Below are 26,412 nucleotides of genomic sequence, written 5' to 3' on the forward strand. Positions count from 1 at the left end.
AAAAGAGGGAAGTCGTCAATGTAGCTCAGTGATAAAGCACTCCTGGGTTAGATCCCTGGTACAAAAAAAAAAAAAAAAAAAAAAAAAAAAAATCAGCTTGGTATTGAAGGCTTTTTACCATGTTTTTAGTCGCATCTTCCACTACCCATTTATAAGCTCTCGAGGGGTGGATCTCAGGGTCCTGTAGCTTCCCATATTTCCTTCTCCTGAAATTATCTACTACCCTGAGTCAACAGCCAGAAGGCCAAAAAGTGAAGAACAGGTATTGGATATTCTCAAATGCTGGGGTTGGGCAATTGGGCAGCTTTCTTGGGGCCATCTAGACCCCTAGATCCCTCTTCAATGCCCACCCTTCAATGCCCAGGTCCAGAGGCAGAAGTGTGATATTAACACCTCTGGAGTGATGGTCCCAGGATCAGACTTGCCGATCTTATGGTCAATTTCAACTCTTTCCACTCTGGATCATTCTATCAATTACTGAACCAGTCAGACCTCAGATTTATTGTCTCAGCTAAGACTGGTAAGGGTTTGCAGTCCTCATTTAGTTTGCTTGATTCTGTTTTATGGAAACACAATAAATAAGTAAGTAAACAAAATAATTGCAGGCTGTGAAAAGTGCTATGAAGGAAAAAAAAAAAAAAAACAAGAGTAAACCAACAGCCTACTTTAGGAAGAGTAGCTGGGAAAGTCAACAAGTATTTATTTGTATCCAATTCCTGTCAAGATTATCTCCCAAATATTTTTGATATGTATCCATTTGGTTCCATCTTCTCCTCCCACCCTAGTCTAGGTCACAGTCTGTCTTGTCAGATTATTGCCACAGCACCTTGCTGGTCTCCTGGCTTTTGTTGTCACCTCCATTTTATGGCATCACCATATTCTGCTAGAGAGATCTCACCCAGTCCTTCATCAGACCCACAGGGGCCTACTTCAAGCTTGTCCTTCATGGCCACTGAAGGGAGACCCAAACCAGCTTGAGATGAGTGAGGGAAGGGCAAATGGGCAGGAAGGCCTTGAGTGCCATACTCAGGAGTTGGTCCTCTTTCTCACAGGTTAGCAATTTTCCAGGGGGAGATGATAATGGTGGGGCTAGAAAGGGTGAATCCCCAGGGTGAGTGGGCCTGAGTCATGCACAGCTTCGAAAGGCATATTCAATATTGCAATTTTATATTTGGAAAACAAAGCAAAATGTCTCTGTATTAGTTTGCTATAGATGCCATAGCAAAATACCACAGAATGAGTACCTTAAGTGACAGAAATTTGTTGTCACAGTTCTAGAGGCTGGAAGTCCAAGATCAAGATGTCAGCATGCTTGATTCTTCTGAGGCCTCCCTCTTTAGCTTATAGATGTTTTTTCCTCTGAGTTCACATATATGATCTGTTTTTCTTTTTATTTTCTTTCTTTTTCATTTTTTTTCCCCCTCAGGGACAAGGACCAAACATAGGGCCTTGCGCATGCTAGGCAAGTGCTTTGCTACTGAGCTGCTAAATACCCCCTCCCCTGCTTTTTTTTTTTTTTTTTTTTTTAAGTACTGGGGATTAAACCCGGGAGTGCTCTACTAGGGAACAACATACCCAGTTCACTTTTTTTTTTTTTAACTGTAGTCTTCCCTTAAAAGTTTACTTTTTTTTTTTTTTTTTTTGGTAACAGGAAATTGAACCCAGGGGTACTCAAGCTCTGAACCACATATCCATCCTTCTTTATATTTTATTTTGAGAAAGGATTTGGCTAAGTTGCTTAGGGCCTTGCTAAACTGCTGAGGCTGACTTGGAACTTGTGATCCTCCTGCTTCAGTCTCCCAAATTGCTGGGATTACAGGTGTGAGCCACCACGCCTGACAAACAAGGTTCTTGATATCCAGGAGCCAGGATATCAGGAGAGCCTCCTGATTACAGTAAATTTTTGTTTTGTTTTGTTTTGTCATTCTTGGAATCAAACCAAGGGTTTCAACTGGGTTTGGTTGGCATACACTTGTAACCCCTGCTAATTGGGAGGTTGAGGCAGGAGGATCACAAGTTCCAGGCTAACCTGGGTAACTAAACAAGACCCTCTCTCAAACTTAAAAAAAAAAAAAAAAAAAAAAGTTGGGGGGTGGTGCCAGGGATGTAGCCCGGATATAGTACACTTGTGGATTATGTACAAGGCTCTGGTTCAACTCCCAATACCACAAAAACAAAGCCAAAGGAAACAGAGCAAAACCAAGAGCCTCATACATGCTAAGCAAGTCCTTCTCTGTGTAACCTCCTCCCCATTCACATATTTTTTTATACAGTCCAGGGTTTTTCTGTTGTTTGTTTGTTTGTTTTTGTGGTGCTGGGGATTGAACCCAGGGCCTTGTACTTGTGAGGCAAGCACTCTACCAACTGAGCCATCCCCAGCCCAGTCCAGGGGTCTTTTTAAAATTATTCTTGTATTCTTGTGCCATGAAATCATGGGGAACAGGTTGCAGCATCTCAGGTTCCTTTCCTTTGGTTCTCACAAAGCGCTCTTCTCTGGGCGGAGCAGGCTGGCACTTCAGCTGAACCCAGGTACCTTTCTCTTTGGCTTCCTTCTTTTCTGGTCATTTTCCTTCACACGTTTCAGAAAACTGTCTTGGCGCTTACAGAGCTTAATATGCTCAATATGTGCCTTAATTCTCTTGCTAAGAATCTTACTGTTAACAAAAAAATCTTCCCCTTAACTTGCTTATTTACAATACCAACAGCATGCTGGGTGCTTTGTCGACCCTTTCAGTTTTGCCATGGTAACATATGTGAGACATTCCTCTCCTTTTTCTTTTCTTTCTTTCTCTTTCTTTCTTTCTTTCTTTCTTTCTTTCTTTCTCTTTCTTTCTTTCTTTCTTTCTTTCTTTCTTTCTTTCTTTCTTTCTTTCTTCTCTCTCTCTCTCTCTCTCTCTCTCTCTCTCTCTCTCTCTCTCTCTCTCTCTCTCTCTCTCTCTCTCTTTCTTCTTTCCTGGAGATTGAATCCAGTGGCAGTGGTGCTTTACCACTGAGCTACATTCCCAACTTTTTTATTGTTTATTTTGAGGCTAAATTGCTGGGACTGTCCTTGAATTTGTGATCCTTCCACCTCAGCCTTCTGAGTTGCTGGAATTATAGGGGTGCTCCAACCGCAGCCCCTATAATTCTTGTATGTCTGTGAGCAAAGGAATGACTCCATGCTTTCTAAAGGAGAAATTCAGTGCAACATGCACAGGTGTCTCTCTTGTTTCCAGAGAATTATTGGAAGATGGCCAAAAGGCACCATTTGTGAAATGGTATTTATCTTATTTGTTGATTGCTCATTGTAAATTTATGGGGGATTTCATAAACACTTTTCCCAAGGTCATCTACAGCTCCCCAGGGGCAGAATCAAGTTCTGAACCTAAGTCTGTCTGGCTCCACTATTCAGTTGCCCTTTTTCTGGGGTCATTCATTCCCTGTCTTTGCAACTGTCCTCCTTCCTCACTGCTCCCTGTTCCTCTTGCTAGTACCCCTTCTCCTCCCCCAAGATTCTCATAACCAATGGCTTGTCAAAACTGAGGGGTTTGTCTTGCACTGATGGGGATTGAACCCAGGATCTTGTGCTTGCTAGGCAAGGACTCTACCACTGAGCTACATCCCCAGCCCCCAAGCTGAGCTTTTCCTAAACTCTTGGGGTCTCCATTCCCCAGAGAATTCTGTCAGACCTGCTGCCCTGCTGGGCACATGCCCTATATCCCTGTCCCTTTGGCTACTTAGAGTCTCTTGACATTGTCAGGTCAGAGGCCAAGAGAGGACAATCTTCCAAGAATGAGAGATACCAAGTGAGGTTAGGACTCTGGAGGATTCAGCAATAAGATTTCAGGGTTCTTTGGAGAGTGCTACAGCCAAAAACTAAAGCATGTGCTAATTGCTAGAGTATACTTCATGCTTCTCCTGTGCTATTCTGAGCAGTTTATACAATTAACTCACTTAATATTCACAACAACTCGATGAGATAGGTATTATCCCCATTTCACCATGGAAAAATGAAGCACAGAAGTGGTTCACTCAATGGCATGATGCAGGCTGGGGATGTGGCTCAGTTGGTAGAGTGCTTACCTTGCAAGTACAAGGCCCTGAGTTCAATTCCCAGCACCGCAAAAAAAAAATAAATAAATAAATAAAAAATAAATAAAGTCATGATGCTTGGTAACCTTGGTGACCATGGTGAAGCCTAGCTGCAGACACTGTAGTACTAAGTGTACAGCATACATCCAAGTTAACTATGAGGAGGAGGGTGCACTGGAGGGCAGGAAAAGCAGGAAGGGAGATAGAACAGGAGGATGACAAGCAGGGTGGGGCAAAGTGATTTACAGGTTAAATGGTTCCCTCTCCTAGACCATAAACCAGGGGAAGGGTACCTGGGCAGTGGGAAGGGAGATATGTGACTCAGGAGGGAGAGGCAGGGTAGGTCTGGTGACAGTCCCTTCCTGGGACAGACACTTTAGGTCATGTACCTTCATCCTAGATCTGTGGGAAATTCACAGACCAGAGTGCTAGTAACAGGCAGAAGTGTGAGGGTTGAGGATGGGGGCAGGTGTTGCCTTGGGGAAAGCTGTCAGGGAGACCCTGGCCTGGCTTCCCAAGTATTAGAACATCTTTGAGTGGTAAGCAGTCCAGAAAGCTAGCTTTCTTTCTTTCTTTTCTTCCAATCTTTCTTTCTTTTTCTTTGCCTTTCTCCTTCCTTCCTTCTCTCCTTCCTTCCCTCCCTCTCTTCCCTCCTTCCTTCCTTCACTCCTTCCTTTCTTTCATGCTGGAGATCAAGCCCAGGGCCTTGCACATGTTAGGCAAGCACTCTACCCCTGAGCTCCGTCCCTAGCCTATAGGGAAGTCACAGATCAGAGCTTGGGAAGGGGTTCTGTGACTGAGATGGATGAGGTACTGGTCTTTCTCGTAGATCTGTTCTTTATTCAGTGACTTCTCACCTTGGACCTGGAAGGAGGGCCCAACTCCAGTCAGGTCATGACAGTTTCCAGACTTTGGCTCACCAGGGAAATCTCACCTAAAGAGGCAGGGGAGGATGAGAATGTGAATCCAGATGTCTTTCATGTTAAAATGGAGAGAAAAAGAGAAAGAAGGGAGGGATGAAGATGTTACCAAAAGCTGCATCTTTGTCCCTGATGCCAATCAAATAAGACATGGTTTTGAGAAAAAGGAAGAAGTCTTATTACTTTGCTAGCAAAGGAAAAGCACAAGGGATTCCTGTCCCAGAAGATATGATTCTGCCCATCATGGGGAACAGGAAAGTTTGATTTTTATTATTTATTTATTTAGGTACCAGGGATCAAACCCAGGGATGCTTAACTCCTGAACTGCATCCCCAGCCCTTTTTATTTTTTTATTTTGAGACAGGATTAGTCAACAGACTAAGTTGCTGAGGCTGGCTTTGAACTTGTGATCCTCTTGCCTCAGCCTCCCCAGCTACTGGGATTACAGATGAATGCCACTGCCTGTAAATAGGGAGTTTTAAAAAAGGTCACATTCCAAGTATTCCCTGTTTGGAGATGTAGTTCACTTGTTAACTTGGGAGATAGCAATTTTTTATATCTTCTGGTGCCATCTTTTTCTAAGTTTTTGGATTTGTAGATGGACCACATGCCTTTATTGTTTGTTTTAATGCAGTGCTAAGGCTGGAACCCAGTGCCTCACACATGAGGCAAGTGCTCTGCCTTTGAGCTACAGCCTTTCTGGTACCATTTTGAAGTCAGAATTATTTCATTCTTGTGGTGGGTGTCTGCCTAGGATGGGGAAGAAAGGCAATCCTGTTTCCATTCCGCCTCCCTCCCAGATTAGTGAGGGGGAGGGAGGGAGAAAGAAACATGTCCATTTTAAAAATAAATCACAGTCAGGCCTGGGGGTGCATATCTGTGATCCCAGGGATTCAGGAGGCTGAGGCAGGAGAATTGCAAGTTCAAGGCCAGTCTCAACAATTTAGCAAAGTCCTGTCTTAAAATAAAAACAATAAAAAGGCCTGGGAATGCGACTCAGTGGTTAGCACCACTGGATTCAATTCCTGGTACTGAGCAGCAAGGGTTATATTCAAAGCATGAAGCAGACCATTGTTACAAAGGGAGGGAAGAAAGAGAAAAAGAATGTAGCTGGGTTTCAAGTCTTCCCTGACTTTCCTGAGATGAATCAGATCCAATCCTGTCTGGAGGGCCTGGATTGACTGCTGCAAAAGGGAAAACCTGAGGGCTTTGAGGAGTGACTTGGGGAAGGAGCTTGGCTGGTTCTCCAGAGGCTTCTTAGAACTGGATCTTTTTCATTTGTTTTTTGGCAAGCAAGGCAGAGGTTTATTGAAAGCAAAGGTGTCACCGAGAGAGCAGAGTAGGCTGAGCTTCTAAGTAACTCTCAAGGCTTGGATCTTTTTTTTGTAATTATTATTTGTTTTTATGTTTTTGCAGTGCCAGGGATTGAACCCAGGGTGCTCTCCCTCTAAACTCTACCTCCAGCCCTTTTTTATTTTGAGAAAGTGTTTCACTAAATTGCCAAGGCTGGCCTTAAATTTGTGATCCTCCTGCCTCAACCTGCCGAGTAGCTAGGATTATAGGTGTGCATCACCACACCTGGCAGTATAATGTATTTTAATAATAAATTAACAGCTGGGCATGGTGGCACACACCTTTAATCCCAGCAGCTCAGGAAGCTGAGGTAGGAGGATTGCAAGTTCAAGACCAGCCTCAGCAGTTTAGTGAGGCCCTAAGCAACTTAGTGAGACCCTGTCTCTAAATAAACATAAATAAATAATAATAGTGAACTTACAAGAACAGCTTAGAAGACAAACAACACATACTTAAAACATGTGGAACAACTTAGAAAAGCATAGTGAATGGATGGACTCTGATAAAATGCTACAAACACCATTTAGTTGCCTTCAATAAGATGATGATGATGATGGTGGGGATGACAAGGATGATGATTTTTGTGGTACTGGGGATTGAATCCAGGGATGGTTTACCACCGAGCTACATCCCCAGTCCTTCTTTTCATTTTTAGGGTGTTGTAAAGTTGGCCAGGCTGGTCTCAATCTTACTATCCTGTATTAGCCTCCCTAGTAGCTGAGATTACAGGCATGCATGGGGCGATAAATTTGTTTTTTAAAAACCCAAATGCTGGCTGGGCACAGTGGTGCACAGCTCTAATTCCAGCAACTCAGGAGGCTGAGACAGGGGGATGGCAAGTTCTAGGCCTGCCTGGGCAATGGAGCAACAACCTGTCTCAAAAAATAAAAAGGGGGGAAGGGAAGAATAGAAGTTCAGTAGATTATACAAAGAGGAATGAAGGGAAGAGAGGGGAATGAGAAGGGGAAAGACAGCAGAATTAATCTAACATGACTTTCCTGTGTACATATATGAATACGCCACAGTGAATCTCACCATTGTGTACATCCACAAGACTGGGATCCTAATTAGAATAAGATATATTCCAAGCTTGTATAAATATGTCAAAATGGTTTCTACTGTCATGTGTAAGTGAAAAGAACAAATAAAGATTGAAAAAATAAAAAGGACTAGGGATGGAGCTTAGTGGTAGAGCACCCCTGGGTTCAATCCCCAGTACTGTTTTTTTTGGGGGGGACCAGGGATTGAAGTTAGGGGCACTCAACCATTGAGCCACATCCCCAGTCCTATTTTGTATTTTATTTAGAGAGAGGGTTCCACTGAGTTCCTTAGCACCTCGCTTTTGCTGAGGCTGGCTTTAAACTTGTGATCCTCCTGTCTCAGCCTCCAGAGCTGCTGGGATTACAGGTGTATGCCACCGTGCCTGGTTCCCAGTACTGTTTTAAAAAAAAAAATTGGACTGGGGTTGTGGCTCAGTGGTAGAGTGCTTGCCTAGCATGTGTGAGGCACTGGGTTCGAATCTCAGAGCCACATATAAATAAATGAATAAAAGTAAAGATCTATCAACATCTAAAAAATATTTTTTTAAAATCCAAATGCTGGCATTGTTCAGGAAAAGTTGTTTGATTTTTTTTATACAACTGTTATGAACTCCTGAAACTTGTTCACTGAACCATTTTGACTTGTATTAATGTTTATATCTTGGCATATATATTAAAAATTCACATGTCCACACCAGCAGGAGGACTGCAAGTTGGAGGCCAGCCTTGGCAATTTAGTGAAATCTTATCTTAAAATGAAAAATAAGCTAGGTGCGGTGGTGTGTACCCGTAATTCCATCAACTTCAGAGGCTGAGGTAGGAAGATCATAAGTTCAAGGCCAACTTCAGCAACTCAGCAGGGCCCTAAGCAACTTAGCAAGATCCTATCTCAAAGTAAAAAAATTTAAAAAGGACTGGTAGAGCAGTGGTAAAGTGCCCTGGGGTTTGATCCCCAGTACCAAAAATAAAGATTATAAAGAAAAATCAAAAGGCTGGGGATGGAGCTTAGTGGTAGAGCAACTCTGTGTTCAACCTCCAGTACTGGAAAAAAAAAATCTACATGAAAATGGAAAAATTGCCAACTAGGTAGGTCTTTTTGCTTCTTGCAAAGCGCCAATAGCTTTGCTCTGAAAGTGGTCACTCCAGACTCTGGGTACTGCTAGGAGTCAAGAGGTGGGACACAAGACTTAAAGGGGTCTGCATTCTGGTACTGAGTTCCTAGATCTGTGACCTTGTCAGTCCTGTGGGGAAATAGGGAAAATCCTGGCCAGGACCCTCAGAACCCTAGCACGGGACACTAGTCCTGGAGTTCAAGTCCTTGTCTAGGCCTAGTTGGGCTACTTCTAGTCTTTAAAGTCTGTCACTTCTGGTTTTGAATTCTATCTCCAACATATATGCTTGCTGTCATTTACCTCTTGGAGTCTCATCTTTGAAATGAGGATGGTTCCTACTTTGTTTGTAGGGTTGTGATGAGAGTTCCATGAGAGGGTGACATGGTAGTGCTCTTGGCATAGTACCTGTCCCTTAGTCCATAGTTGGTATTATAACAGTTTATTCTGCTCCTGTCTTCTCACCTGGAGCATGGGACAGTGATCCCTGTCATCCTGGCTTGAAGGACATGGTGTCATTTGTGTGAGCGATAGGGTCAATGCAAACGGCACTTCTGCTTCTCAAAGGCCAGCCCAGCCCTGCAGGAGTAGGGAGATTCATCCAGTTCCCAGGACCAGGGGAAGCTAGATGATTCTTCAATCCATCAATGACAACCTCAGTCCTAGCAGGTACTTAAATTTGTGCAGAGTGAAAGCTGGCTGTTCTTCCTCCACACAGGCTGCTGCTCCCAGCAGGCAGGCAGGTATGTGTGGGTGAAAGTGCCCTGGGCCTGGGGAGACCAGATAATCAGAGTTCAGAGCAAGAGAGGTGGTTCTGGGCTGGAGTTGGGGATTGTCTCCAGAAACTCAAAATCCATTATCCAAGTCCTGCAGGTGGAAGAAGAGCTTGGGAAAGGGCAGGGATGTAACTCAGAGCACTTGCTCAGAACATTTCCAGGCCCTAGGTTCAATTTCCAGAACCTAAAAAAAAAAAATAAAAGAGCTTGGGAAAGTCTCATGCATGAGGAGGCACAGAGCTCAGCCCTGTTTTGCTCTATTCCATTCTGGTTTCCCCTGTGAGTACAGGTTCTGCAGAGGATGGGTTGGTTGTGCTAGGTGTGCCCTGTGGCGTTCTGGCCTCTTATCTACTGACAGGCTGAAGGCCCACATGTATATGGACCAGAGGTGAAGGGAGGTTGTCCGGGTACTAAGCTTCTAACGGAAACACAAGCTAAGGAGGACAGCTCTGTGACTTCCTGCCTCAGGCCCCAGAACCATGACGGTTTCATACACCCTCAAAGTGGCAGAAGCACGCTTTGGTGGCTTCTCCAGTCTGCTCCTTCGCTGGAGGGGAAGCATCTACAAGCTCCTCTACAAGGAGTTCCTACTCTTTGTTGCTCTCTACGCTGTGCTCAGCATCGCCTACAGGTGAGGGTGGGTCTCAGGGCTGGCCTGTTGGGGCAGAGGCTGTCTGTCCACCTCCCTCCAACCTAGGCCTATGCTTGACCTTCCCAAGGTTGCTGCTGACCCAGGAGCAGAGGCAAGTGTATGCACAGGTGGCCCGATACTGCAACCGCTCTGCGGACCTCATCCCTTTGTCCTTTGTACTGGGTGAGGCTCCATTATTTTTCCCTGGCTGTGGTCTCTAACCTTTGGGTTGAGCTGACAGCTCTGAGCAGCATAGCTTAGAGCCAGCTGGAGCAGGCACCAACTGGGGGCTGGGGACTGGGGACTGGGTCCAGGGCTTCTCCAGGGCAAGGCCCTGCCTATCACTTGCTGGACCCTCACTCCACACAGGCACAAGACACCTGTGGCCTCACAACTCCACTCTGGGTTGAGGGGAGCTGGAAAGAGGTGACAGCCCCTTCCTCACCCTCATGGGAAGCAGGTCTCAGAGTTAACCATTACCTGGTCTTATACTCTCGCTTCCCCAATTCCTTGGAAATTTGCATTTCTTCCTTCTCCTGGTCTGGCCTGGCCCAGCAGGGTGGTGGAACCAGAGGAAGAGGCAAGGCTCACTGGAGCCAAAAGCGTTCCTGCCTGCTTGCAGCAGCCTGGCTGTGGTTCAGGGGCTGCAGGCTTACCCTCTGGCTTGGGAGGCAGGGCTCTCTGACTCCCAGCTCCTCCATGATCCCTCTATCCCCCACTACTCATGGTGGCCCACCAGGTTTCTATGTGACTCTGGTAGTGAACCGCTGGTGGTCCCAGTACACAAGCATCCCTCTGCCGGACCAGCTGATGTGCGTCATCTCAGCCAGCGTGCATGGCGTGGACCAGCGCGGCCGCCTGCTCCGCCGCACTCTTATACGTTATGCCAACCTGGCATCGGTTCTGGTGCTGCGCTCGGTGAGCACGCGCGTGCTCAAGCGCTTCCCCACTATGGAGCACGTGGTGGACTCAGGTGCGTGGTCTGTGGGACCTCTGTGTGGGCCTGGCACCCCAGCTGGGTGCAGGTGTCAGGCTGGGGGATTCTCAGGTCAGGGCCTTTCCGGGAAGGTCTAATCCCCAGAAGGCGCTTCAGGATCCCAGCTTGGCGAGTTGAGTTAGCCAAGGGAGGGCAGCCACATAGGGGACCGTCAGCCTCCCCTGGTGGCGAAGGATGTGTCTTGCACCCACCCACTTCACAGGTTTCATGTCCCAGGAAGAGAGGAAAAAGTTTGAGAGCCTGAAATCCGACTTCAACAAGTATTGGGTCCCTTGCGTCTGGTTCACCAACCTGGCAGCCCAGGCCCGCAGAGATGGGCGAATCCGTGATGACATTGCTCTTTGTCTCCTTCTGGAAGTGAGTTAATCTAGGTCCAGCTTCCTTGGTCCTCCTGCCTTTAATTTTGGTACTTAACGCTTGAATGACTGCAACTAAGTACCACACACTTGGAAGTACTTACCTATAGTAGCTCCTTTAGCCCCATTCACAAACGAGGGAACAGACACTGTAGAAAAGCTCAAATCACACAGCTAGTTAGCACAGCTGGGATTCATTCTGAGTCCTTCTAGCTCCAGGGCCTGTGCTTGCAAGGACTTTGATAAATTGCTTCCCATCACAGGCACCCCAGCCTAATAACATCGTAAAGCAGGCCCAGCCTCAGATCTGCCCAGGCCTGCTTTGTGCTGGGCTTCCCTGTTCTCTTCCTAGTCTTCCTTCTTCCCCTTTGCTGATCTCCTCTTCCTGCTGTTCCACCAGGAGCTGAACAAGTACCGTGCCAAGTGCAGCATGCTGTTCCACTATGACTGGATCAGCATCCCCCTCGTCTACACCCAAGTAAATGCTTTCACCTCCCCTGTCCCATGCCTATTGTATGTTCTGTGCTGTGTGTGAGATCCTGAAGAGAATTAAGAGATGGTCCTTGCCCTGGGCCCGTTCTGTTCAGTGAGGCTCTGAATATCCAAGAGCTCACCGTCAAAGCCTCCCTCCACCCCACCAAGGTGTCCCTATCCTGCTGGTGCTGCCACCCCTTTGCATGTTTCATTACTAGTCAGACTCCCCAGGGTCTCAGGAGCAGGGATGCATTTGTGTGTGTCACTGCACTGTACTCTGGGTCTGGCTTTCCCTTCTCCAGGTGGTGACCATAGCTGTCTACTCCTTCTTTGCCCTCTCCCTGGTTGGCCGCCAGTTTGTGGAGCCAGAAGCAGGGGCTGCCAAACCTCAGGAGCCTTTGGAACCAGGCCAGAAGGCAGCGCCAGCCCTGGGAGACCTGGACATGTATGTGCCTCTTACCACACTGCTGCAGTTCTTCTTCTATGCTGGCTGGCTCAAGGTGGGCACTGCAGATGGCCATGCTTGGGCACGGGTCAAACCCAATGTTGGGGTAGAGTGGGGGCTCTAAGCGCAAAAGACACTGTCTCTGCATCCTGTAGGTGGCTGAACAGATCATCAACCCCTTTGGTGAAGATGATGATGATTTTGAGACCAACCAGCTCATAGACCGAAACTTGCAGGTGAGGTGGGAGTAGGTTCAGGGGTCAATTCTTTGGCTCCCTCCCCCAGTCAGCTCTCCGTCTGTGTGTGGAGAGGAGAGGAGGATCCTTGTGACCTGCTGCCCACCTCTCTTCTGGTCCAGGTGTCCCTGCTCTCTGTAGATGACATGTACCAAAACCTGCCCCCTGCGGAGAAGGACCCGTACTGGGATGAGGAGCAGCCACAGCCACCCTACACTGTGGCAACAGCAGCGGAGTCACTGCGACCTTCTTTCCTGGGATCCACCTTCAACTTGCGGTAAGTGGCCCGTGCTGGCCAAGGCCGGACTTGCTTGACCCAGCAGGCTGGTGCCAGGTCCCCGGTCACCCTCTGGAGCACTAATATACCCAGCCCCTTACTCTGCCCCCGGTCCAGTCTGGCCTCAAGTCTCACCCTGTACACCCTCCTGGCCATAGCATGAGCGATGACCCTGAACAGAGCCTGCAGGTGGAGGCATCTCCAGGGTCGGCCCGGCCAGTGCCTGCAGCACAAACCCCGCTGCTCAGCCGCTTCCTGGGTGCAGGAGCACCCTCCCCTGCCATAAGCCTCCGAAACTTTGGCCGGGTGCGTGGCGCCCCGAGGACCCCGCATCTGCTGCGTGTCCGGACTGAGGAGGGAGCAGACCCTGAAGCCACTGGCCGCATTGAAGAGGAGGCAGTGGAGTCTGGCGACGAGGCCCTGGAGCCCTGAGACCCTTCTGCCTGTCCCACCCCTACCTCCCACCACTCCCCCTTCCCTCCTGCAGTGCTGTGTCCTGCCTGTCAGCACTTAGAGCAAACATTTCCTGTGGGCCTTGAGCAGAATTTAGGGACCATCCTTGAAAGAGAAGATGGTGGGAAGAGCCAGGTAGGATGGGTCCTTGGTGAGGTGAAGCTAGAAGGATAAAGGCCAGGTGTGGAGGACTACAGTCCAGGTGCAAAAGTTAGATTCCTCCTTGCCTGGCAATGGAGACCTGAGCCAGTGGTCTTGAAACCTGAGGAAGCATCAGCATCACTGGAAGTCTTGTGGAGTGCTGGGCACACCTAGCTTTTCTGATGCATTTGATTTGGTATGTGGATCAAAAAGTGACATTTCTAGCTGGACACAGTGGTGCAAGCAGTAATCCCAGTGCCTGATGGACCACAAGTTCAAGGTTTGTCTCAGTGATTTAGTGAGGCCATAAACAACTTAGTGAGCCGGTCTCAAAAGTAATAAAGTTCTGGTAATGTAGCTCGGTGGTAAAGCCCCACTGAGTCAATCCCCAGTAACCTCCCCCCACAAAAGGGTGGCATTTCTAACAAGATTTTAGGTGATGCTGTGCTAGTCTGGGGTGGACAGTTTGAGAGTCATGCATTAAAGAATGTTTGGAAAGATATAACTTACTCACACTGACAACCTAAATCACTGGGAAGGCGTGGTCAGTATGTGCACCAGGGAACTTTGCTCTGTGACGTTTTTGTTGACAAGGAGAATATATTCATTACTTGTGTAAAATGAATTGACACGTGCACTGTAGGATACAGATGAAATAAGGGTTTGGGAATATGCCGTGGAGGATTAAACTCAGATGAGAAGCAGTCCCATGCCACCCAGCACCCCAGACCTTCAGCATTTGGATGTTCCTGCGGTCCTCCCAACCAAACAGGGGAGAAAACTTCAAAGGGTAGAACCATGCGTCCACCTCCACAGTGTGCCTGCAACGCTGGAGCACTCAGTTAGGGAAAGAGAAAGGCCCTGTGGATAAGACCCATGGAGACTGGAATTATAAAACTGGGCTCCTTCCAAGCTCTAGCCTCCACCTAAAGAAGATGGTGAATGACAAACCTGTCATGCCTTTACAACTGAAGTACTACCAGAACAAAGGAGGAAGACAAAGGAGGGAGGCACTAGGGGTGTACAGCTGCCCTGGCATTCAGTGGGGGAAAGGGGAAGATTTGATCGCTGGCTACATTTCTTTCTTTTTTGAATTCTAGAGATTCTAGCAGGGGGAATACCCTACCAATTACATCCCCATGCTTTTGAGGCAGGGTCTTGCTAATTTGTAATTTGCCCAGGCTATTTTTTGTTGTTGTTTATGGACCTTTCTTTTATTTATGTATTTATATGTGGTGCTAAGGATTGAACCCAGTGCCTCACACACACCAAGCAAGCACTCCTTCACTTAAGACACAAGCCCAGTCCCCAGGCTGCTCTTGAAGTTGCCCACCTCTCCTCAGCCTCCCTAATAGTTAGAATTACAGATGTGTGCCACTAGGCCTGGCAATACTAAACAGTTCTACACCTGCTTCCAATTTCCAAATCTATTTAATTTTTAGGTACTGAAGGTTGGACCCAGAAGCTCTTTACCACTGAATTAAATTCCTAGTCCTTTTCATTTTCTGGACAGGGTCTAAGTTGCTGAGGCTGGCATTAAAACTTGTGATACTCTTGCCTCAGATTACAAGCATGTCTCCAGTTTCCAAATCTGTAACATGGAGACTTAAGAACCCTACAATGATAGCAATTCATTCAGAAGGCTTCTGGGTTTTTTTCTTAGGTTTCAGAGAGATATTCTTGCTCTATGGTGAGAATCATAATCTATGGAGGCTGTGGAGATGGTGAGCAGGTAAATTTAAGACTAGACAAAAACAGATATTTTTGTTGGATTAGAGATAGAAGAGAGGGAGCAAGCTGTAATACTGACCACTTGGGAGGCTGACAGGATTCCAAGTTCTAGGACAGCCTGGTAACTTTAGCTAGAGTCTCAAAATAAAGCAGGCCTGGAAACGTAGGTCAGTAGAGTGTGTGCCTAACCTGTGGGAAGCCCTGCATTAGATCCCCACTACTGTGCAAAAGGAAAAAGGAGGGGGAATGCTGAATGTTGCTTTATTATGTTTGATATGTGAACTCAGTAAACATCAGCTGATATTAAGGTAGTGAACAAAGATGAACACTGGGAAAGCCGGGCCTTGTCTCACCAGAGCCAATAGTAAGGTTTTTTATTTTGTCCTCAAAAGCAGTTTCTGTACTCAGAAGAGGCTGATCTCCTGATACACCTTCCAATCATCTTTTCACAGAAGTCTGGAACTTAGCCAAGCTGATTAACTACTTGGATTTTATGCTTCTTTAGCTCTTAAAATAGGTCCTTTAGCCAGGTGTGACACATACCTGTAATCCCTGTGACCTGGGAAGCTGAAACAGGAGGATCACAAGTTCAAGGTCAGCCTCGGCAGTGTGCTTGCCTTGTAAGCACAAGGCCCTGGGTTCGATCCCCAGCACCAAAAAAAAAAAAAAAAAAAAAAAAAAGAAAAGAAAAGAAAAAAAGGGCTAACCTGGGAGGCTGAGGCAGGAGTTCAAAGCCAGTCTCAGCAACTTATGAGGCCCTAACTAATTGAGACTCTGTCTCTAATAAAATATAAATAAGGGCTGGGGATGTTGCTCAGTGGTTAAACGCCCCTGGTTCAATCCCTGGTACCAAAAGAAAGAAATTAATAGAAGGACCAGGGATCTAGCTCAGTGGTTAAGCACCTCTGGGTTACATCCCCAGCACCAAAATAAGTAAGTATTTTAGCTAGTGCCTCCACAATGTGGGACACAGGCAGGAGGATCACAGGGTCTGAAATCAGTTGGGCAACTCAGTGAGACCCTGTCTCAAAATAAATGGTTTCAAACTTATGATCCTGCCTTAGCCTTCTAAGTAGCTAGGGTTACAGGCATGTTCCAGCATGCTGGGCAAAATGCTGACAGGGCAAGTTAAGGATGAAGAAATAATCTCCAGCAATGCAGAAATCACTAGTAATCTAAATTTTAAAATTTTGTGTGAAGGGGGTTAGGGATTAAGAGTCCAAAAGACAGGGCTGGGGATATAGCTCAGTCAGTAGAGTACTTGCCTTGCAAGCACAAGGCCCTGGGTTCAATCCCCAGCACCACAAAGAATCCAAAAGACAACGAAAACATACTAACTTATTATATTCATATATTTATATATGAATGACACTGAGATATAATGGGTTAATCTGCTCTCAGCGATGCAGAAAACACTCTGAATACAATTTTAAGGTTTCCAGACCATCCATTTACCAAAAGTATAAAAATTGGTTGTGGGTGTAACTCATTTTATGTGGTCAGCATGCACAAGATCCTGAGTTTGATCCCACACAATCAAACAAATCCTCACAATCCAGGTCCACAATGAAAACATACTAACTTATTATATTCATATATTTACATATTTCTTCTTAAAAACTCCCCAATATAGTTTCCACTGAAACCCAGTGAGAAACAATGGCCCAACTATGCAAAGTCAGAGTCTACATAGTCCAATAAGTTGGGCCTTCAGGGATATAAGAGGCCAATGAGGACTCCACAGTGGGATGAACCCAGATTAGGATAGAAGGTGGGAAGAGGGCCATACCACATATCATTATCAATTTTGCTCAAAACAGGAAAATCAGCCAGGCATGGTGGCACATGCCTATAATCTCAGTGGCTTGGAAGGCTGAGGCAGGAGAATCTCAAGTTCAAAACCAGCCTCAGCAACTTAAGTGAGGCCCTAAGTAACTCAGCATGATCCTGTCTCTAAATAAAATACAAAACAGGGCTGTGGATGTGGCTCAGGGGTCAAGTACTCCTGAGTTCAATCCCCAGTACAAAAATAAATAAAAAAGCCAAATATTCAAACACCATGAACATAGGGCATAGAACAATAAACACTTTTATTACACGAGCTAAGACAGAAGGGAGGAGGACTCATTTGCCTTTCCGGGCTTTGATTTTCCTCAGATAGAATTCCAACTCCTTGCCTTCTAGCACATAGCCATCTGCTCGGCCACACTGTCCTGGTCTTGATGCAATGCAGGCTGTAAGAGATCATGTGGCCCTTAGTGAATGACAAAAGGCCCCACATACCTATATAATCCTCTGAAAAGGTCCATGTTGGTTCTGGGACCCTGGGGGCAGGCATGAAGCCCACTGTCTCCTCAGACACACTTTATCATCACTTAAAGTCAGTAGCAGAACTGGACAAAGTTTTCATCACTGAGACAGCCCCCTCACTGCCTGGGCTTACCAAAATATCCCTACATCTGAGGTCAAGCTTTAAGGATGTGTGGATATACCCTTTCTACCTGCAATTTCACATTTCACTTTCATACCAATGTCCTACTATCATTAAACTCCTTGATGAACCCTCTAGATAAACATGCCTGGCAGTGAAGTAAAATCAAGTGAAGGGTAAAATGCAGAGGGCACACTGCATCTTTGTGATTCCCATTTCCCCAACCCAACAGCCATCTCACCAAGCAGCTTGCCCTGCTGGAACTGCTCCTCCAGGAGAGTGCTGATTTTAGCATTCTTCTTCCTTTCGTCGTATTTCTTTTGAATTTTCTTTGATCGCTTTTTGTTTAAAATTTCTTCCTCCTCAGGAGTCTGAATAAAAAGGACACAGATGGCTTAGCTCAGAGAAGCCATCAGAGCCTCCTTCAGCCCAATGCCTGCCCTCCTCAGCACTAAAGGCATTCATCTCTCTCCCTTCAGCAGCAGAACTGGACAGTTTTCATCACAAGAAGGCTCAAATCAGGCAGCCCTCCCCCTAACCCATACAGGGAGTGGCACGCACCAGCTTGGCCCCCTTCTTGCGGCCCAGGGGCAGTGCATAGTGGGATTCGTACCACTGTCGGTACGGTGTGCTATCAATGAGCACGATGCAGTTCTTCACCAGGGTCTTGGTGCGGACCAGCTCATTATTGGACGCATTGTAGACAACATCAATGATCCTTGTTTTACGAGTACAACCTACTCACAAGAGAAATTCAGAATCAAGTCATGTAATCCAAGGGTCAATTAACTGGATCCTTACCTCCCAAAGTAGGGCAGAAGCAGAAGGGAACTAATTCACCCAGCCATAGGGTATCAGCTCCTCCACAATCCCATCTTTTCCTAGGGCCTGTGTTTGACAATGCTTCTAAAAATCAGCCCCAATCCCTCAGGCTATAGGAGTAAGAGACCAGGGCAGAACAGTCTGGATGGAGAAAACTCTCTTGCTACCTCAAGGTCTTTCAGCAAGGAGACACTTCTAAGTGCTTTGCTCCAGAGCATGCAATCCCTTATAAAAAAACACTTACAAAAGTTTAGCACGACTTAGGTTCCCACCACTTCTTAAGGGCCCCACTCACACTCAGAACCCCAGGAGAAGTTCCCCACATCCAGCCTCAAAGCCCGGTACTTCTTGTTGCCTCCTCGCACTCGGACAGTGTGTATGCGGCGCGGGCCAATCTGCAGAATACAAGGAGACAGGAACTAGGTTATCAAGGAGAGCCAGACAAGTGAGGGAAGGCAACCTGGATTGAAAGGAGGCAACTGTCAGTGTAACTATGACAAGTCCTTCCATTGGCAAGTGGCACACAGGTGACCAATACAGCCACAACCACGCCTAAGGATACTTTTTTCATCACTCTAGTTACCTCCTAAGAGAAAAACCTGCGGCCCAACACTAAAAATTAAGTGTCCACTAAACACAAATACCAGGCTCCTGATCACAAGAAATGCCCACCCTTCCAAGAATTGATCAAATCCCAGCACGCATCTGTCTCTACCAGACCGTAAACTGGGGGGACCGGATCCAGAGGCCATGCTTTCATTTAGTATTGATTCAACACATAAAGGTAGGGAGACCGTCCAGTCCCTAACACAAAGAAAGACAGAACCTAAGAAAATTCACAACCACCAGCGATCCGACTAGGTAACAGGGGAAAGCGACCTTTCAGGCAGCAAGGCCCAGCACGCACCTACCTTAGTGTTGGCAGCAGGGCGTCCCAACTCATATTTCCGCTTCTTGTGGTAGGGCTTTCTCTTGCCCCCAGTCTTGCGGCGCTTGTGCCAGTTGTCCCGAGAGATGCCTGTGTGTGGAAACGGGGGCGGAAGCTTGAGCTGCTGGAGCTCGGTGCGGGAGGCTCGGCCGCTCCAGACCTCACTCGCCTGGCGGGCCGCACGCTCAGCTCTCCAAGGTTGGCTTCCCCACTGCTCAGTCAGCAATGTGCAGCATTACCGAAGTGTCATCATAACGTGCGGCCCAGCCGTAGCTCCTTCCCACGGCAGCCATGTTGATGCAGCCTGCACTTCGGAGACCCTGTAGTACCCCCCCCACCAGACCTTGGCAACCTAAAACTGGTGGGCCATCCCCTTCGCGGTTGTTTGTGACCGGAGATCGGGACGCCTCCAGTCCTAAACTCGCCGTGGGGAAGGATGGAGCCGGATTGAGGTCACCCCGGTTCTCAGCCCTAACTCAGGGAAACACTCACCCATCGCTCGGCGCCGGCTGGAAAGAGGAAACGCAAAGCTTCACGGTCCAGTTTGTGAGACCCTGCCCCGCCCCCTTTACGTCTCTTCCGGGCGACGTGACTTACGTCTTTGCGAGTTTTACTGAAGCCTGAAGTCTGAGGGTCTGGTACTCTCAGCCGCCTGACCTTAGGCTGATTGGGAGGGTGAGCACGCAGCTGTTTCGGTAGAAATGCAGGAGTTTAGGGCACTACTGAGCGTGATTTTGACTTTTTTTTCCCCCTTTGGTACCAGGGATTGAATTTAGGGGAGCTTAACCACTGAACCACATGCCCCAGCCCTTTTTATATTTTATTTTGGGACAGATCGCCTAGTTGCTTAGGGCCTCGGACTCGGGTTCCTCCTGCCTCAGCTTTCCGAACCTCTGGGATTACAGGCCTCCGCCTATTTACGTTTTTGAGAGATTCGTTTCAGAGGCTACTCCAGTAGTCTAGGATGAGAGGTATGGGCGAGGCTGTGTTGGAAAAGGCTGGAAGGCAGTGGAGATGGTAGGCTTCGGTTTTGTTTTGAAGGGTTTGGTGGTAGGTTGAACGTGGGGATTGAAGGAGTCGGCAAAGATTTCTTCTCTCTTGACCAGTTTGATGAATATTGGTGCCATTTAACAACAGGATAGGCTAAGGTAGTGTTCATGTCTGAGATCTGGGTGAATTATGTAAATGGCAATGACAGGTAAGCTGTTCATGTCTGGTCATCCTTAGATAAGAGATATAGTCAGAACGTGTTACTTTGGGAATCGTTGGTATATATGGGATAATTAAAGCCACAAGAGGAAAGGCAATCTAGGGAGAGAGCATAGGTTGGCAAACTTTTCTTACGAAGAGTAAATAAGTTCTGCTACTGGTTTTTAAGTGATGATAAAGTGTGTCTGAGGAGAAAAAAAAATTAAGTTGGTACACTGGGCACAACTACTCAACTCCTGTCTAGTGTGAAAGCAGCAATATGCAATATAAGTGAATGGGTGTGGCTGCATTCCTATAAATCTATGGATACTTGGATTTGCATTTCATATAATTTTCATGTATTATCTAGTAAATAACAATTGTAGGAAGCTATCCTTTTAAACTAAGGTATTGCAGTAAGGCCCCAACAGACCAGACTAAAAATCAAAACGGAGGGCTGGAGGGTATATAGCTCAGTGGTAGAATGCTTGCCTAACATCCCTGAGGCCATGGGTTGATCTCCAGTATTGCAAACATTAAAATGGAGCTACTTTAGTATACTAAAGTCCTACATCACCATTTGAAACTAATCTGACCTTCAGAGACATTGAAAGAGATATAAAAGCCAAGTTTCCCAAACAGGCCAGTTTAAATTGGCACAGTGAAATTCCTTCTGCTTTAATCCTTACAAAAAAAATAACCTGATGTTAACCAATCAGTTATTTTTCTATTATTCTGTAAGCCCTTTTTTGTCTATAGCACCACCCTCTTCTCAGTGTATTGGAACACATTCTATTTTAGGGAATGAAGTGTTGTCTGATTCTAGAACTTCTAAATAGAGCTAATTAAGGTCTTTACACTTGTTATACTTTTGTCTTTTGATACATGAAACACTATACTTTTGATTTTTTCCCAAACATTTAAAAATGTAAAAGCCATTCTTAGGTCATGGGCCTTGTCAATGCAAAGTAGTCTGCCAACCCCTAGGCATTGAGAAATTTGACAGAGTTGGGAATGGTGGCCACACACCAATAATCCCACCACTCAAGGCTGAGACAGAAGAATCACAAGTTTGGAGCCAGCCTCAGCAATTTAGCAAGCAAGACTCCATTGTAAAATTAAAAAAAAAAAAGGGGGGGGGGGTGCTGGGGATGTAACTCAGTGGTCAAGCACCCTGGGTTCAATCCCTAGTACTGAAAGAAAAAAAAAAAAAAAAAAAAAAAATGAGAGCCAGGCACAGAAGCATACACCTGTAATCCCAGCTACTCCTGAGGGTGAGACAGGAGGAACAAAAGTTTGAGGACAGTCTGGACAATATAGCAAAACCCTGTCTCGAACTTAAAAAGGTCTTGGGGCCAGGGATGTAGCTCAGTAGTAGAGCATTTGCCTAGAATGTACAAGGTCCTGGATGTGATTCCCAGCACCAAAGAGGGGGTTGGATCAAGCAGTGTAAGAGGGCCTAGGTCCAAGCCTTAAGGAATATCAACAATTCAGGATAAGATAAAGTAAGCTGTCAAGGGAGACCAAAGGACCAATTCAAGTGGCAGGAACAAAGTTAGTGTAGAGTGGTGTCTACTGAGTGCTATTTAGTCATAGATTAATGGTGGGTGTAGTAGTGCATACCTGTAAGGCTGAGGCAGGAGGATAGCAAATTTAAGGCCAGCCTGGGAAACTTAGCAAAACCCTGTCTTAAAAGAAAACAACAACAACAACAAAAAAAACAGGGATGTAGCTCAGTGGTAAAGCACCCCCCTGGGTTCAATCCCTAGTATTGATTTAAAAAAAAACTAAAAAGTTACAGTTCAGTTGGGTAATCTGAAAGTCCTTGGTGATATTGGCAAGAGCAGTTCCTGTGCAATGAACTGAGCAAATACTTGATTCATTTTTTTAAAATTAGTTGCCAATGGACCTTTATTTATTTGCTTATTTATATGTGGTGCTGAAGATCAAAGCCAGGGCCTCACACATGCCAGGCAAGCGCTTTACTACTGTGCCACAACCCCAGCCCTTGATTCATTAAAAAATTTTTTTTGTAGTTGCAGATGGACAGCATGCCTTTATTTATTTTTATGTGGTGTTAGGGAGTGAACCTAATGCTTCACGTGCTAGGCAAGTGGTCTGCCACAGAGCTACAGCCTCAGCCTCTTGATTCATTTTTATCAAAAACGAAAGAAAATGGGAAGTTGAAAAATAGAAAGAAACAGTATGTAGACAATTCTTTGAGAAGAATAACTTGGAAGAGGAAGATAAATTATCTAGTGGCTAAAGAGGAGGAATGCAGAACAGAGGGAAAATATTTTAAGGGAATAAACTGATGCATCAGTCCGGCTACACTTGGCTCCAGATTATATCTTATTCCTTGGCAGACGAGCACTCTTCCTCTGAGCCACATCTCCAGCCCTATATCTCATCTCCTGGAAGAGATTCAACATTACCCCCTCTTTATTTTCAGTTTCCACTACTTTTACAGTATATTCAGAAAAAAATAAAAATTCCTTATCAGGCCTCTGCTTATCTCTCTAACTGCTCATCTCCTACCACTCCCCCTTACTCCAGGCACACTGACTTTGCTTTTCCTGCTTCAGGCCTTAATGCTTTGACAGGAAAAGCTCTTTTTCCCAAGTCTTAGTTGGCTTTCTCCCTCTCTTCATTCAAGTATATTCAAAGTGTTCCCCTACCCCCCCAACACACACTGGGAGGACTTTTCTGAGTCTGCTCCCCTGCTCCCCAGTACTGGGGATTTAAGCCAGGGGTGCTCTACCACAGAGCTACATCCCCTTTTATTTTTTGAGACAGGTTCTCATTAAATTGCTGAGGCTGGCCTTGAACTTGAAATCTTCCTGCCTTACCTCTCAAAAAGTTGAGATTACAGGTGTGCATCAACCTGCATCCGACTGGAGCCTGATTTCTAAAGTAGCAAACCTCATCTTTCTCTACCTAATACTACCTCTAACATTTTTACATGCGTATCTGTCTTAACCAAAATATACATGAAGGTAGAAACTTGCTCCCTATTAAAATTCTAAAACATAGAATAATGCCTGTCATTTAGTAAGCATACAATAAATATTTGAATGATACACAAATATTTGGGCAATCTAATTTTCTACTTAACCATATTGTATTCACCAGTTTTCCTAGATATTTATATATTTATTTATTTATTTATTTAGTGGTGCTGGGGATTGAATCCAGGGCCTTGGGCTTGCGAGGCAAGCACTCTACCAACTGAGCTATATCCCCAGCCCTAGATTTTGTAATATACCATTATTAATACAACAAAGGGGAAAAACAATCACTTTAGAACAGAAAAAGCACTTGACAAAATCCAATATCCTGTGGGTTGCAGTGGCTCATACCTATAATCCCAGTAATTCAGAAGACTGAAGTGGGAAAATTACAAATTGCAGGCCAACCTTGGGATTTTAATGAGACACTGTCTTAAATTTAAAAAAGGGGTGGTGGTGGCTGGGAATGTAGTTCAGCAGTAAAGCACCCCTGGGTCCAATCCATAGTACTGCACGCCCCCCAAGAAAAAAACAAAAAAACATGCTTAAGTAATAAAAACATTCAATAAACTGGAAATAGAATTGAACTTCCTTGACCTGATAAAGGGTAACTACAGGTGGGTGTGGTGGCACATTCCTGTAATCCCAGCGCCTTGGGAGGCTAAGGCAGGATCATGAGTTCAAAGCCAGTCTCAGCAACTTGGTGAGATCTTGTCTCAAAATAAAAAATAAAAAAGGCTGGGGATGTGGTTCAGTGGTTAAGAGTCCCTGGGTTCAATACCTGGTACCCCTCCCCTGAAAAAAAAGTTTTGAATTATATAGTGATTGCCCAATTCAGAATACTAAAAACCACTGAATTGTGCATTTTTACATTAATTAATACTATGGCATATAAATTGTATTACAATTAAAAGTTATTTTGCCCAAGATTTAACTCAAGAGCACTGCATTGCCAGCCCTTTTTATGTTTTATTTTGAGACAGGGTCTCACTAAATTGCTTAGGACCTTGCTCAGTTGCTGAGGCTAGCCATGAACTTGTGATTCTCCTGCCTTGGCCTCCCAAGCCATTGGGATTACAGGTGTGTGCCACGGCATCAAGGCCACAGAGTGCCATTTCTGTTAAGCTTGTGATTTAGCCAAATTTCTGAATCCAGAAATTCAGAATTTAATGTCACCTCAGATGTGTACAATTCTCTCATTACAAGGTAGAAAATGCCCCTATTTTTCAAACAAATGGAGGGACTGAGAATATTGCTCAGTAGTAGAGCACTTGTCTTGTACACATGAAGCTGTGGATTGGATCCTTGGGCACTGCAAAAACAAAACAAAACAAAACAAAAAAACCCAAAACACCCAGGTTGAGGAGCAAGATCAGGTCCATCCAACCCCATCATTCTCTGCCTTTTGTAACAGCCTACATAGTCCATGCGGCTTGCCTGTTCTCATTACTGAGACCATCCTAACCACACATTTGACTATGTGGTTCCTAGGTTTAAAACCCTTCTTTATGGACACCTCATTATCATTCGGTTAATTCAAACCCCATGACACAGAATTTGGTCCTTCACTTTGCAAACTGCCCAGGGCCTGTGCTTGGACCCTCAGTCTAACTTGCAAACTTCTCAATTTTCCAGGACCAAACTGGTGTTTCCATTCAGATCTTTTGACTAGCGAGTCAAGTGTTTTTTTTTTCCCCCAGGGATTGAATCCAGAGGCTCTTAACCCCTGAGTCACATCTCCAGCCCTTTCTGAGACAAAGTGTTGCTAAGTTGTGTAGGGCCTTGCCAAGTTGTTGAATGGCTTTGAACTTGCCATCCTCCTGCCTCAGCTTCCCCGAACAAACCCTTGGGATTACAGGTGTGCGCATCACTACACCCAGCTCAGGTGCTTTCTTGTCAGACTCTGAACATGACTTGAGCGCAACCATAGAGGAGTACTATCTCCTCCCTACTTTTCAGTTCCTGTCCCTTATCGTACAAATGTAATAGGTTGAAAACAAGCTAGTTTGGAGTCTTCTGCCTGTCACTGACTCTAGATGTGGATTGATCTAAGAAAAATACAGAATCAGCACTACAGAGGCCAAAGTTTGTATGAAGTACTTGTTCCCAGAAATCTCAGACACTCCCAGGCTCTTCCCACACACCACTCAAGAAGCTGATTTAGGGCTGGGGAGATAGCTCAGTTGGTAGAGTGCTTGCCTTGCATGCACAAGGCCCTGGGTTCAATCCCCAGCACCGCAAAAAACAAACAAACAAAAAAACAACCAAAAAACAAAAAAAAAGGCTGATTTAGTTTCTCTTGCTTTATTTGCTTTATTGTTAGACACGATGTATAAACATATAAAACAGAAAAGAACAGGGATACTCTTGGGCCTCAAAAACTGCAAGGAAAGCAAAGGTCCCCCCCAGAAACTTTTCTTAAAGTACAAGACATCCAAGTGCTTGAGCCAAGGTTGTGGAAGGTAGGCCAAAGCCAAGAGAGAAATGGACTAAAGGCTCCTCTCTTCTCCAGAGCCAGGACAACGCTGGGAAGCCTCCACCAGCAGCCAGTTCATGCAGGCAGGATGCTACCCCAGAGAAAACTACCAAGAAAGCACTTCATCTTGAGGGAGAGAAGGGCAGATTTACATGGTAACTAAAAGCACCTTCCTCCTGTTCCCAATTGAGGAAAAAGGAAAGTATAGTGCTTCCCACCCCAGCTGCCCTGGGCTGGATGCCCTCACACTTAGCATTTACCAAAACCTGCCCCAGCTCAAACCCTGAACAACTCACCAGGTGCCCAGAGTTGACTGGGGAGGGAAAGGGAGGGGCGGGGCAGAGACTGGGTGTGAAACCAAACAGATCTTTATTTGCAGTTGTCACTGGGGCCGTTTCTTGCTGTTTATTTGTTTGCTAGCCTGCTCTTCCAGCTGCATGGCCAGGCGCAAAGCCTTGATGACATCTAGAAGGAAAGGGCAGTGGTGTATGAGAGTCTTAGAGGCCCCTATTCACGTAGGGCAGAGTTGACATCCCCTGCATTGCCCAG

The 26,412-nt window shown here is 45.9% G+C and overlaps 3 protein-coding genes and 4 non-coding genes across 8 annotated transcripts in view; 1 reads left to right on the top strand and 6 right to left on the bottom strand.

Annotated features, from left to right (window-relative positions):
• Positions 1 to 9,748: 9,748 nt before the first annotated feature.
• Best4 (bestrophin 4) lies at positions 9,749 to 13,117 on the top strand. The gene is made up of 9 exons (XM_047519795.1): positions 9,749 to 9,900; positions 9,989 to 10,083; positions 10,640 to 10,873; positions 11,100 to 11,254; positions 11,654 to 11,731; positions 12,030 to 12,227; positions 12,328 to 12,408; positions 12,531 to 12,685; positions 12,844 to 13,117. The coding sequence occupies exons 1-9, from the start codon at positions 9,749 to 9,751 to the stop codon at positions 13,115 to 13,117; spliced, it is 1,422 nt and encodes a 473-aa protein (XP_047375751.1).
• Positions 13,118 to 17,076: 3,959 nt separating this feature from the next.
• On the bottom strand, positions 17,077 to 19,731 carry Rps8 (ribosomal protein S8). Its single transcript, XM_047557927.1, has 6 exons — positions 19,684 to 19,731; positions 19,175 to 19,281; positions 18,559 to 18,658; positions 18,003 to 18,178; positions 17,683 to 17,812; positions 17,077 to 17,244 (listed from the first exon to the last, which is right to left on the bottom strand). The coding sequence occupies exons 1-6, from the start codon at positions 19,685 to 19,687 to the stop codon at positions 17,135 to 17,137; spliced, it is 627 nt and encodes a 208-aa protein (XP_047413883.1). The 5' UTR covers positions 19,688 to 19,731; the 3' UTR covers positions 17,077 to 17,134.
• Positions 17,360 to 17,428, bottom strand: LOC124968630 (small nucleolar RNA SNORD38). Its single transcript, XR_007105797.1, has one exon. It is a non-coding gene; the product is annotated as a small nucleolar RNA SNORD38 (small nucleolar RNA).
• Positions 17,882 to 17,950, bottom strand: LOC124968633 (small nucleolar RNA SNORD38). The gene has a single exon (XR_007105798.1). It is a non-coding gene; the product is annotated as a small nucleolar RNA SNORD38 (small nucleolar RNA).
• LOC124968638 (small nucleolar RNA SNORD46) lies at positions 18,740 to 18,844 on the bottom strand. The gene has a single exon (XR_007105799.1). It is a non-coding gene; the product is annotated as a small nucleolar RNA SNORD46 (small nucleolar RNA).
• Positions 19,370 to 19,452, bottom strand: LOC124968609 (small nucleolar RNA SNORD55/SNORD39). Its single transcript, XR_007105786.1, has one exon. It is a non-coding gene; the product is annotated as a small nucleolar RNA SNORD55/SNORD39 (small nucleolar RNA).
• A 5,968-nt stretch (positions 19,732 to 25,699) lies between the features above and the next one.
• Kif2c (kinesin family member 2C) overlaps positions 25,700 to 26,412 on the bottom strand; it is a 28,077-nt gene continuing 27,364 nt past the window's right edge. For both annotated transcript variants that reach the window (XM_047555972.1, XM_047555980.1), the window contains one exon: positions 25,700 to 26,328. In XM_047555972.1, coding sequence (XP_047411928.1) covers positions 26,246 to 26,328 — 83 coding nt within the window. In that variant the 3' untranslated portion in view covers positions 25,700 to 26,245. The remainder of the gene's footprint in view (positions 26,329 to 26,412) is intronic.

Source organism: Sciurus carolinensis, chromosome 1 (assembly GCF_902686445.1).
Source record: "Sciurus carolinensis chromosome 1, mSciCar1.2, whole genome shotgun sequence".
Taxonomy (NCBI): domain Eukaryota; kingdom Metazoa; phylum Chordata; class Mammalia; order Rodentia; family Sciuridae; genus Sciurus; species Sciurus carolinensis.

What these genes read in the sequence shown, in the direction of transcription:
- Best4 (XM_047519795.1), top strand. Translation starts at nt 9,749, where the DNA reads ATGACGGTTTCATACACCCTCAAAGTGGCAGAAGCACGCTTTGGTGGC. An exon ending in TCTATGCTGGCTGGCTCAAG is followed by an intron (nt 12,228 to 12,327) that starts GTGGGCACTGCA and finishes TGCATCCTGTAG; the next exon opens with GTGGCTGAACAGATCATCAA. An exon ending in TCATAGACCGAAACTTGCAG is followed by an intron (nt 12,409 to 12,530) that starts GTGAGGTGGGAG and finishes CTTCTGGTCCAG; the next exon opens with GTGTCCCTGCTCTCTGTAGA.
- Rps8 (XM_047557927.1), bottom strand. An exon ending in GCCCTGCTGCCAACACTAAG is followed by an intron (nt 18,659 to 19,174) that starts GTAGGTGCGTGC and finishes TGTATTCTGCAG; the next exon opens with ATTGGCCCGCGCCGCATACA. An exon ending in CCAGCAGGGCAAGCTGCTTG is followed by an intron (nt 17,245 to 17,682) that starts GTGAGATGGCTG and finishes GATCTCTTACAG; the next exon opens with CCTGCATTGCATCAAGACCA.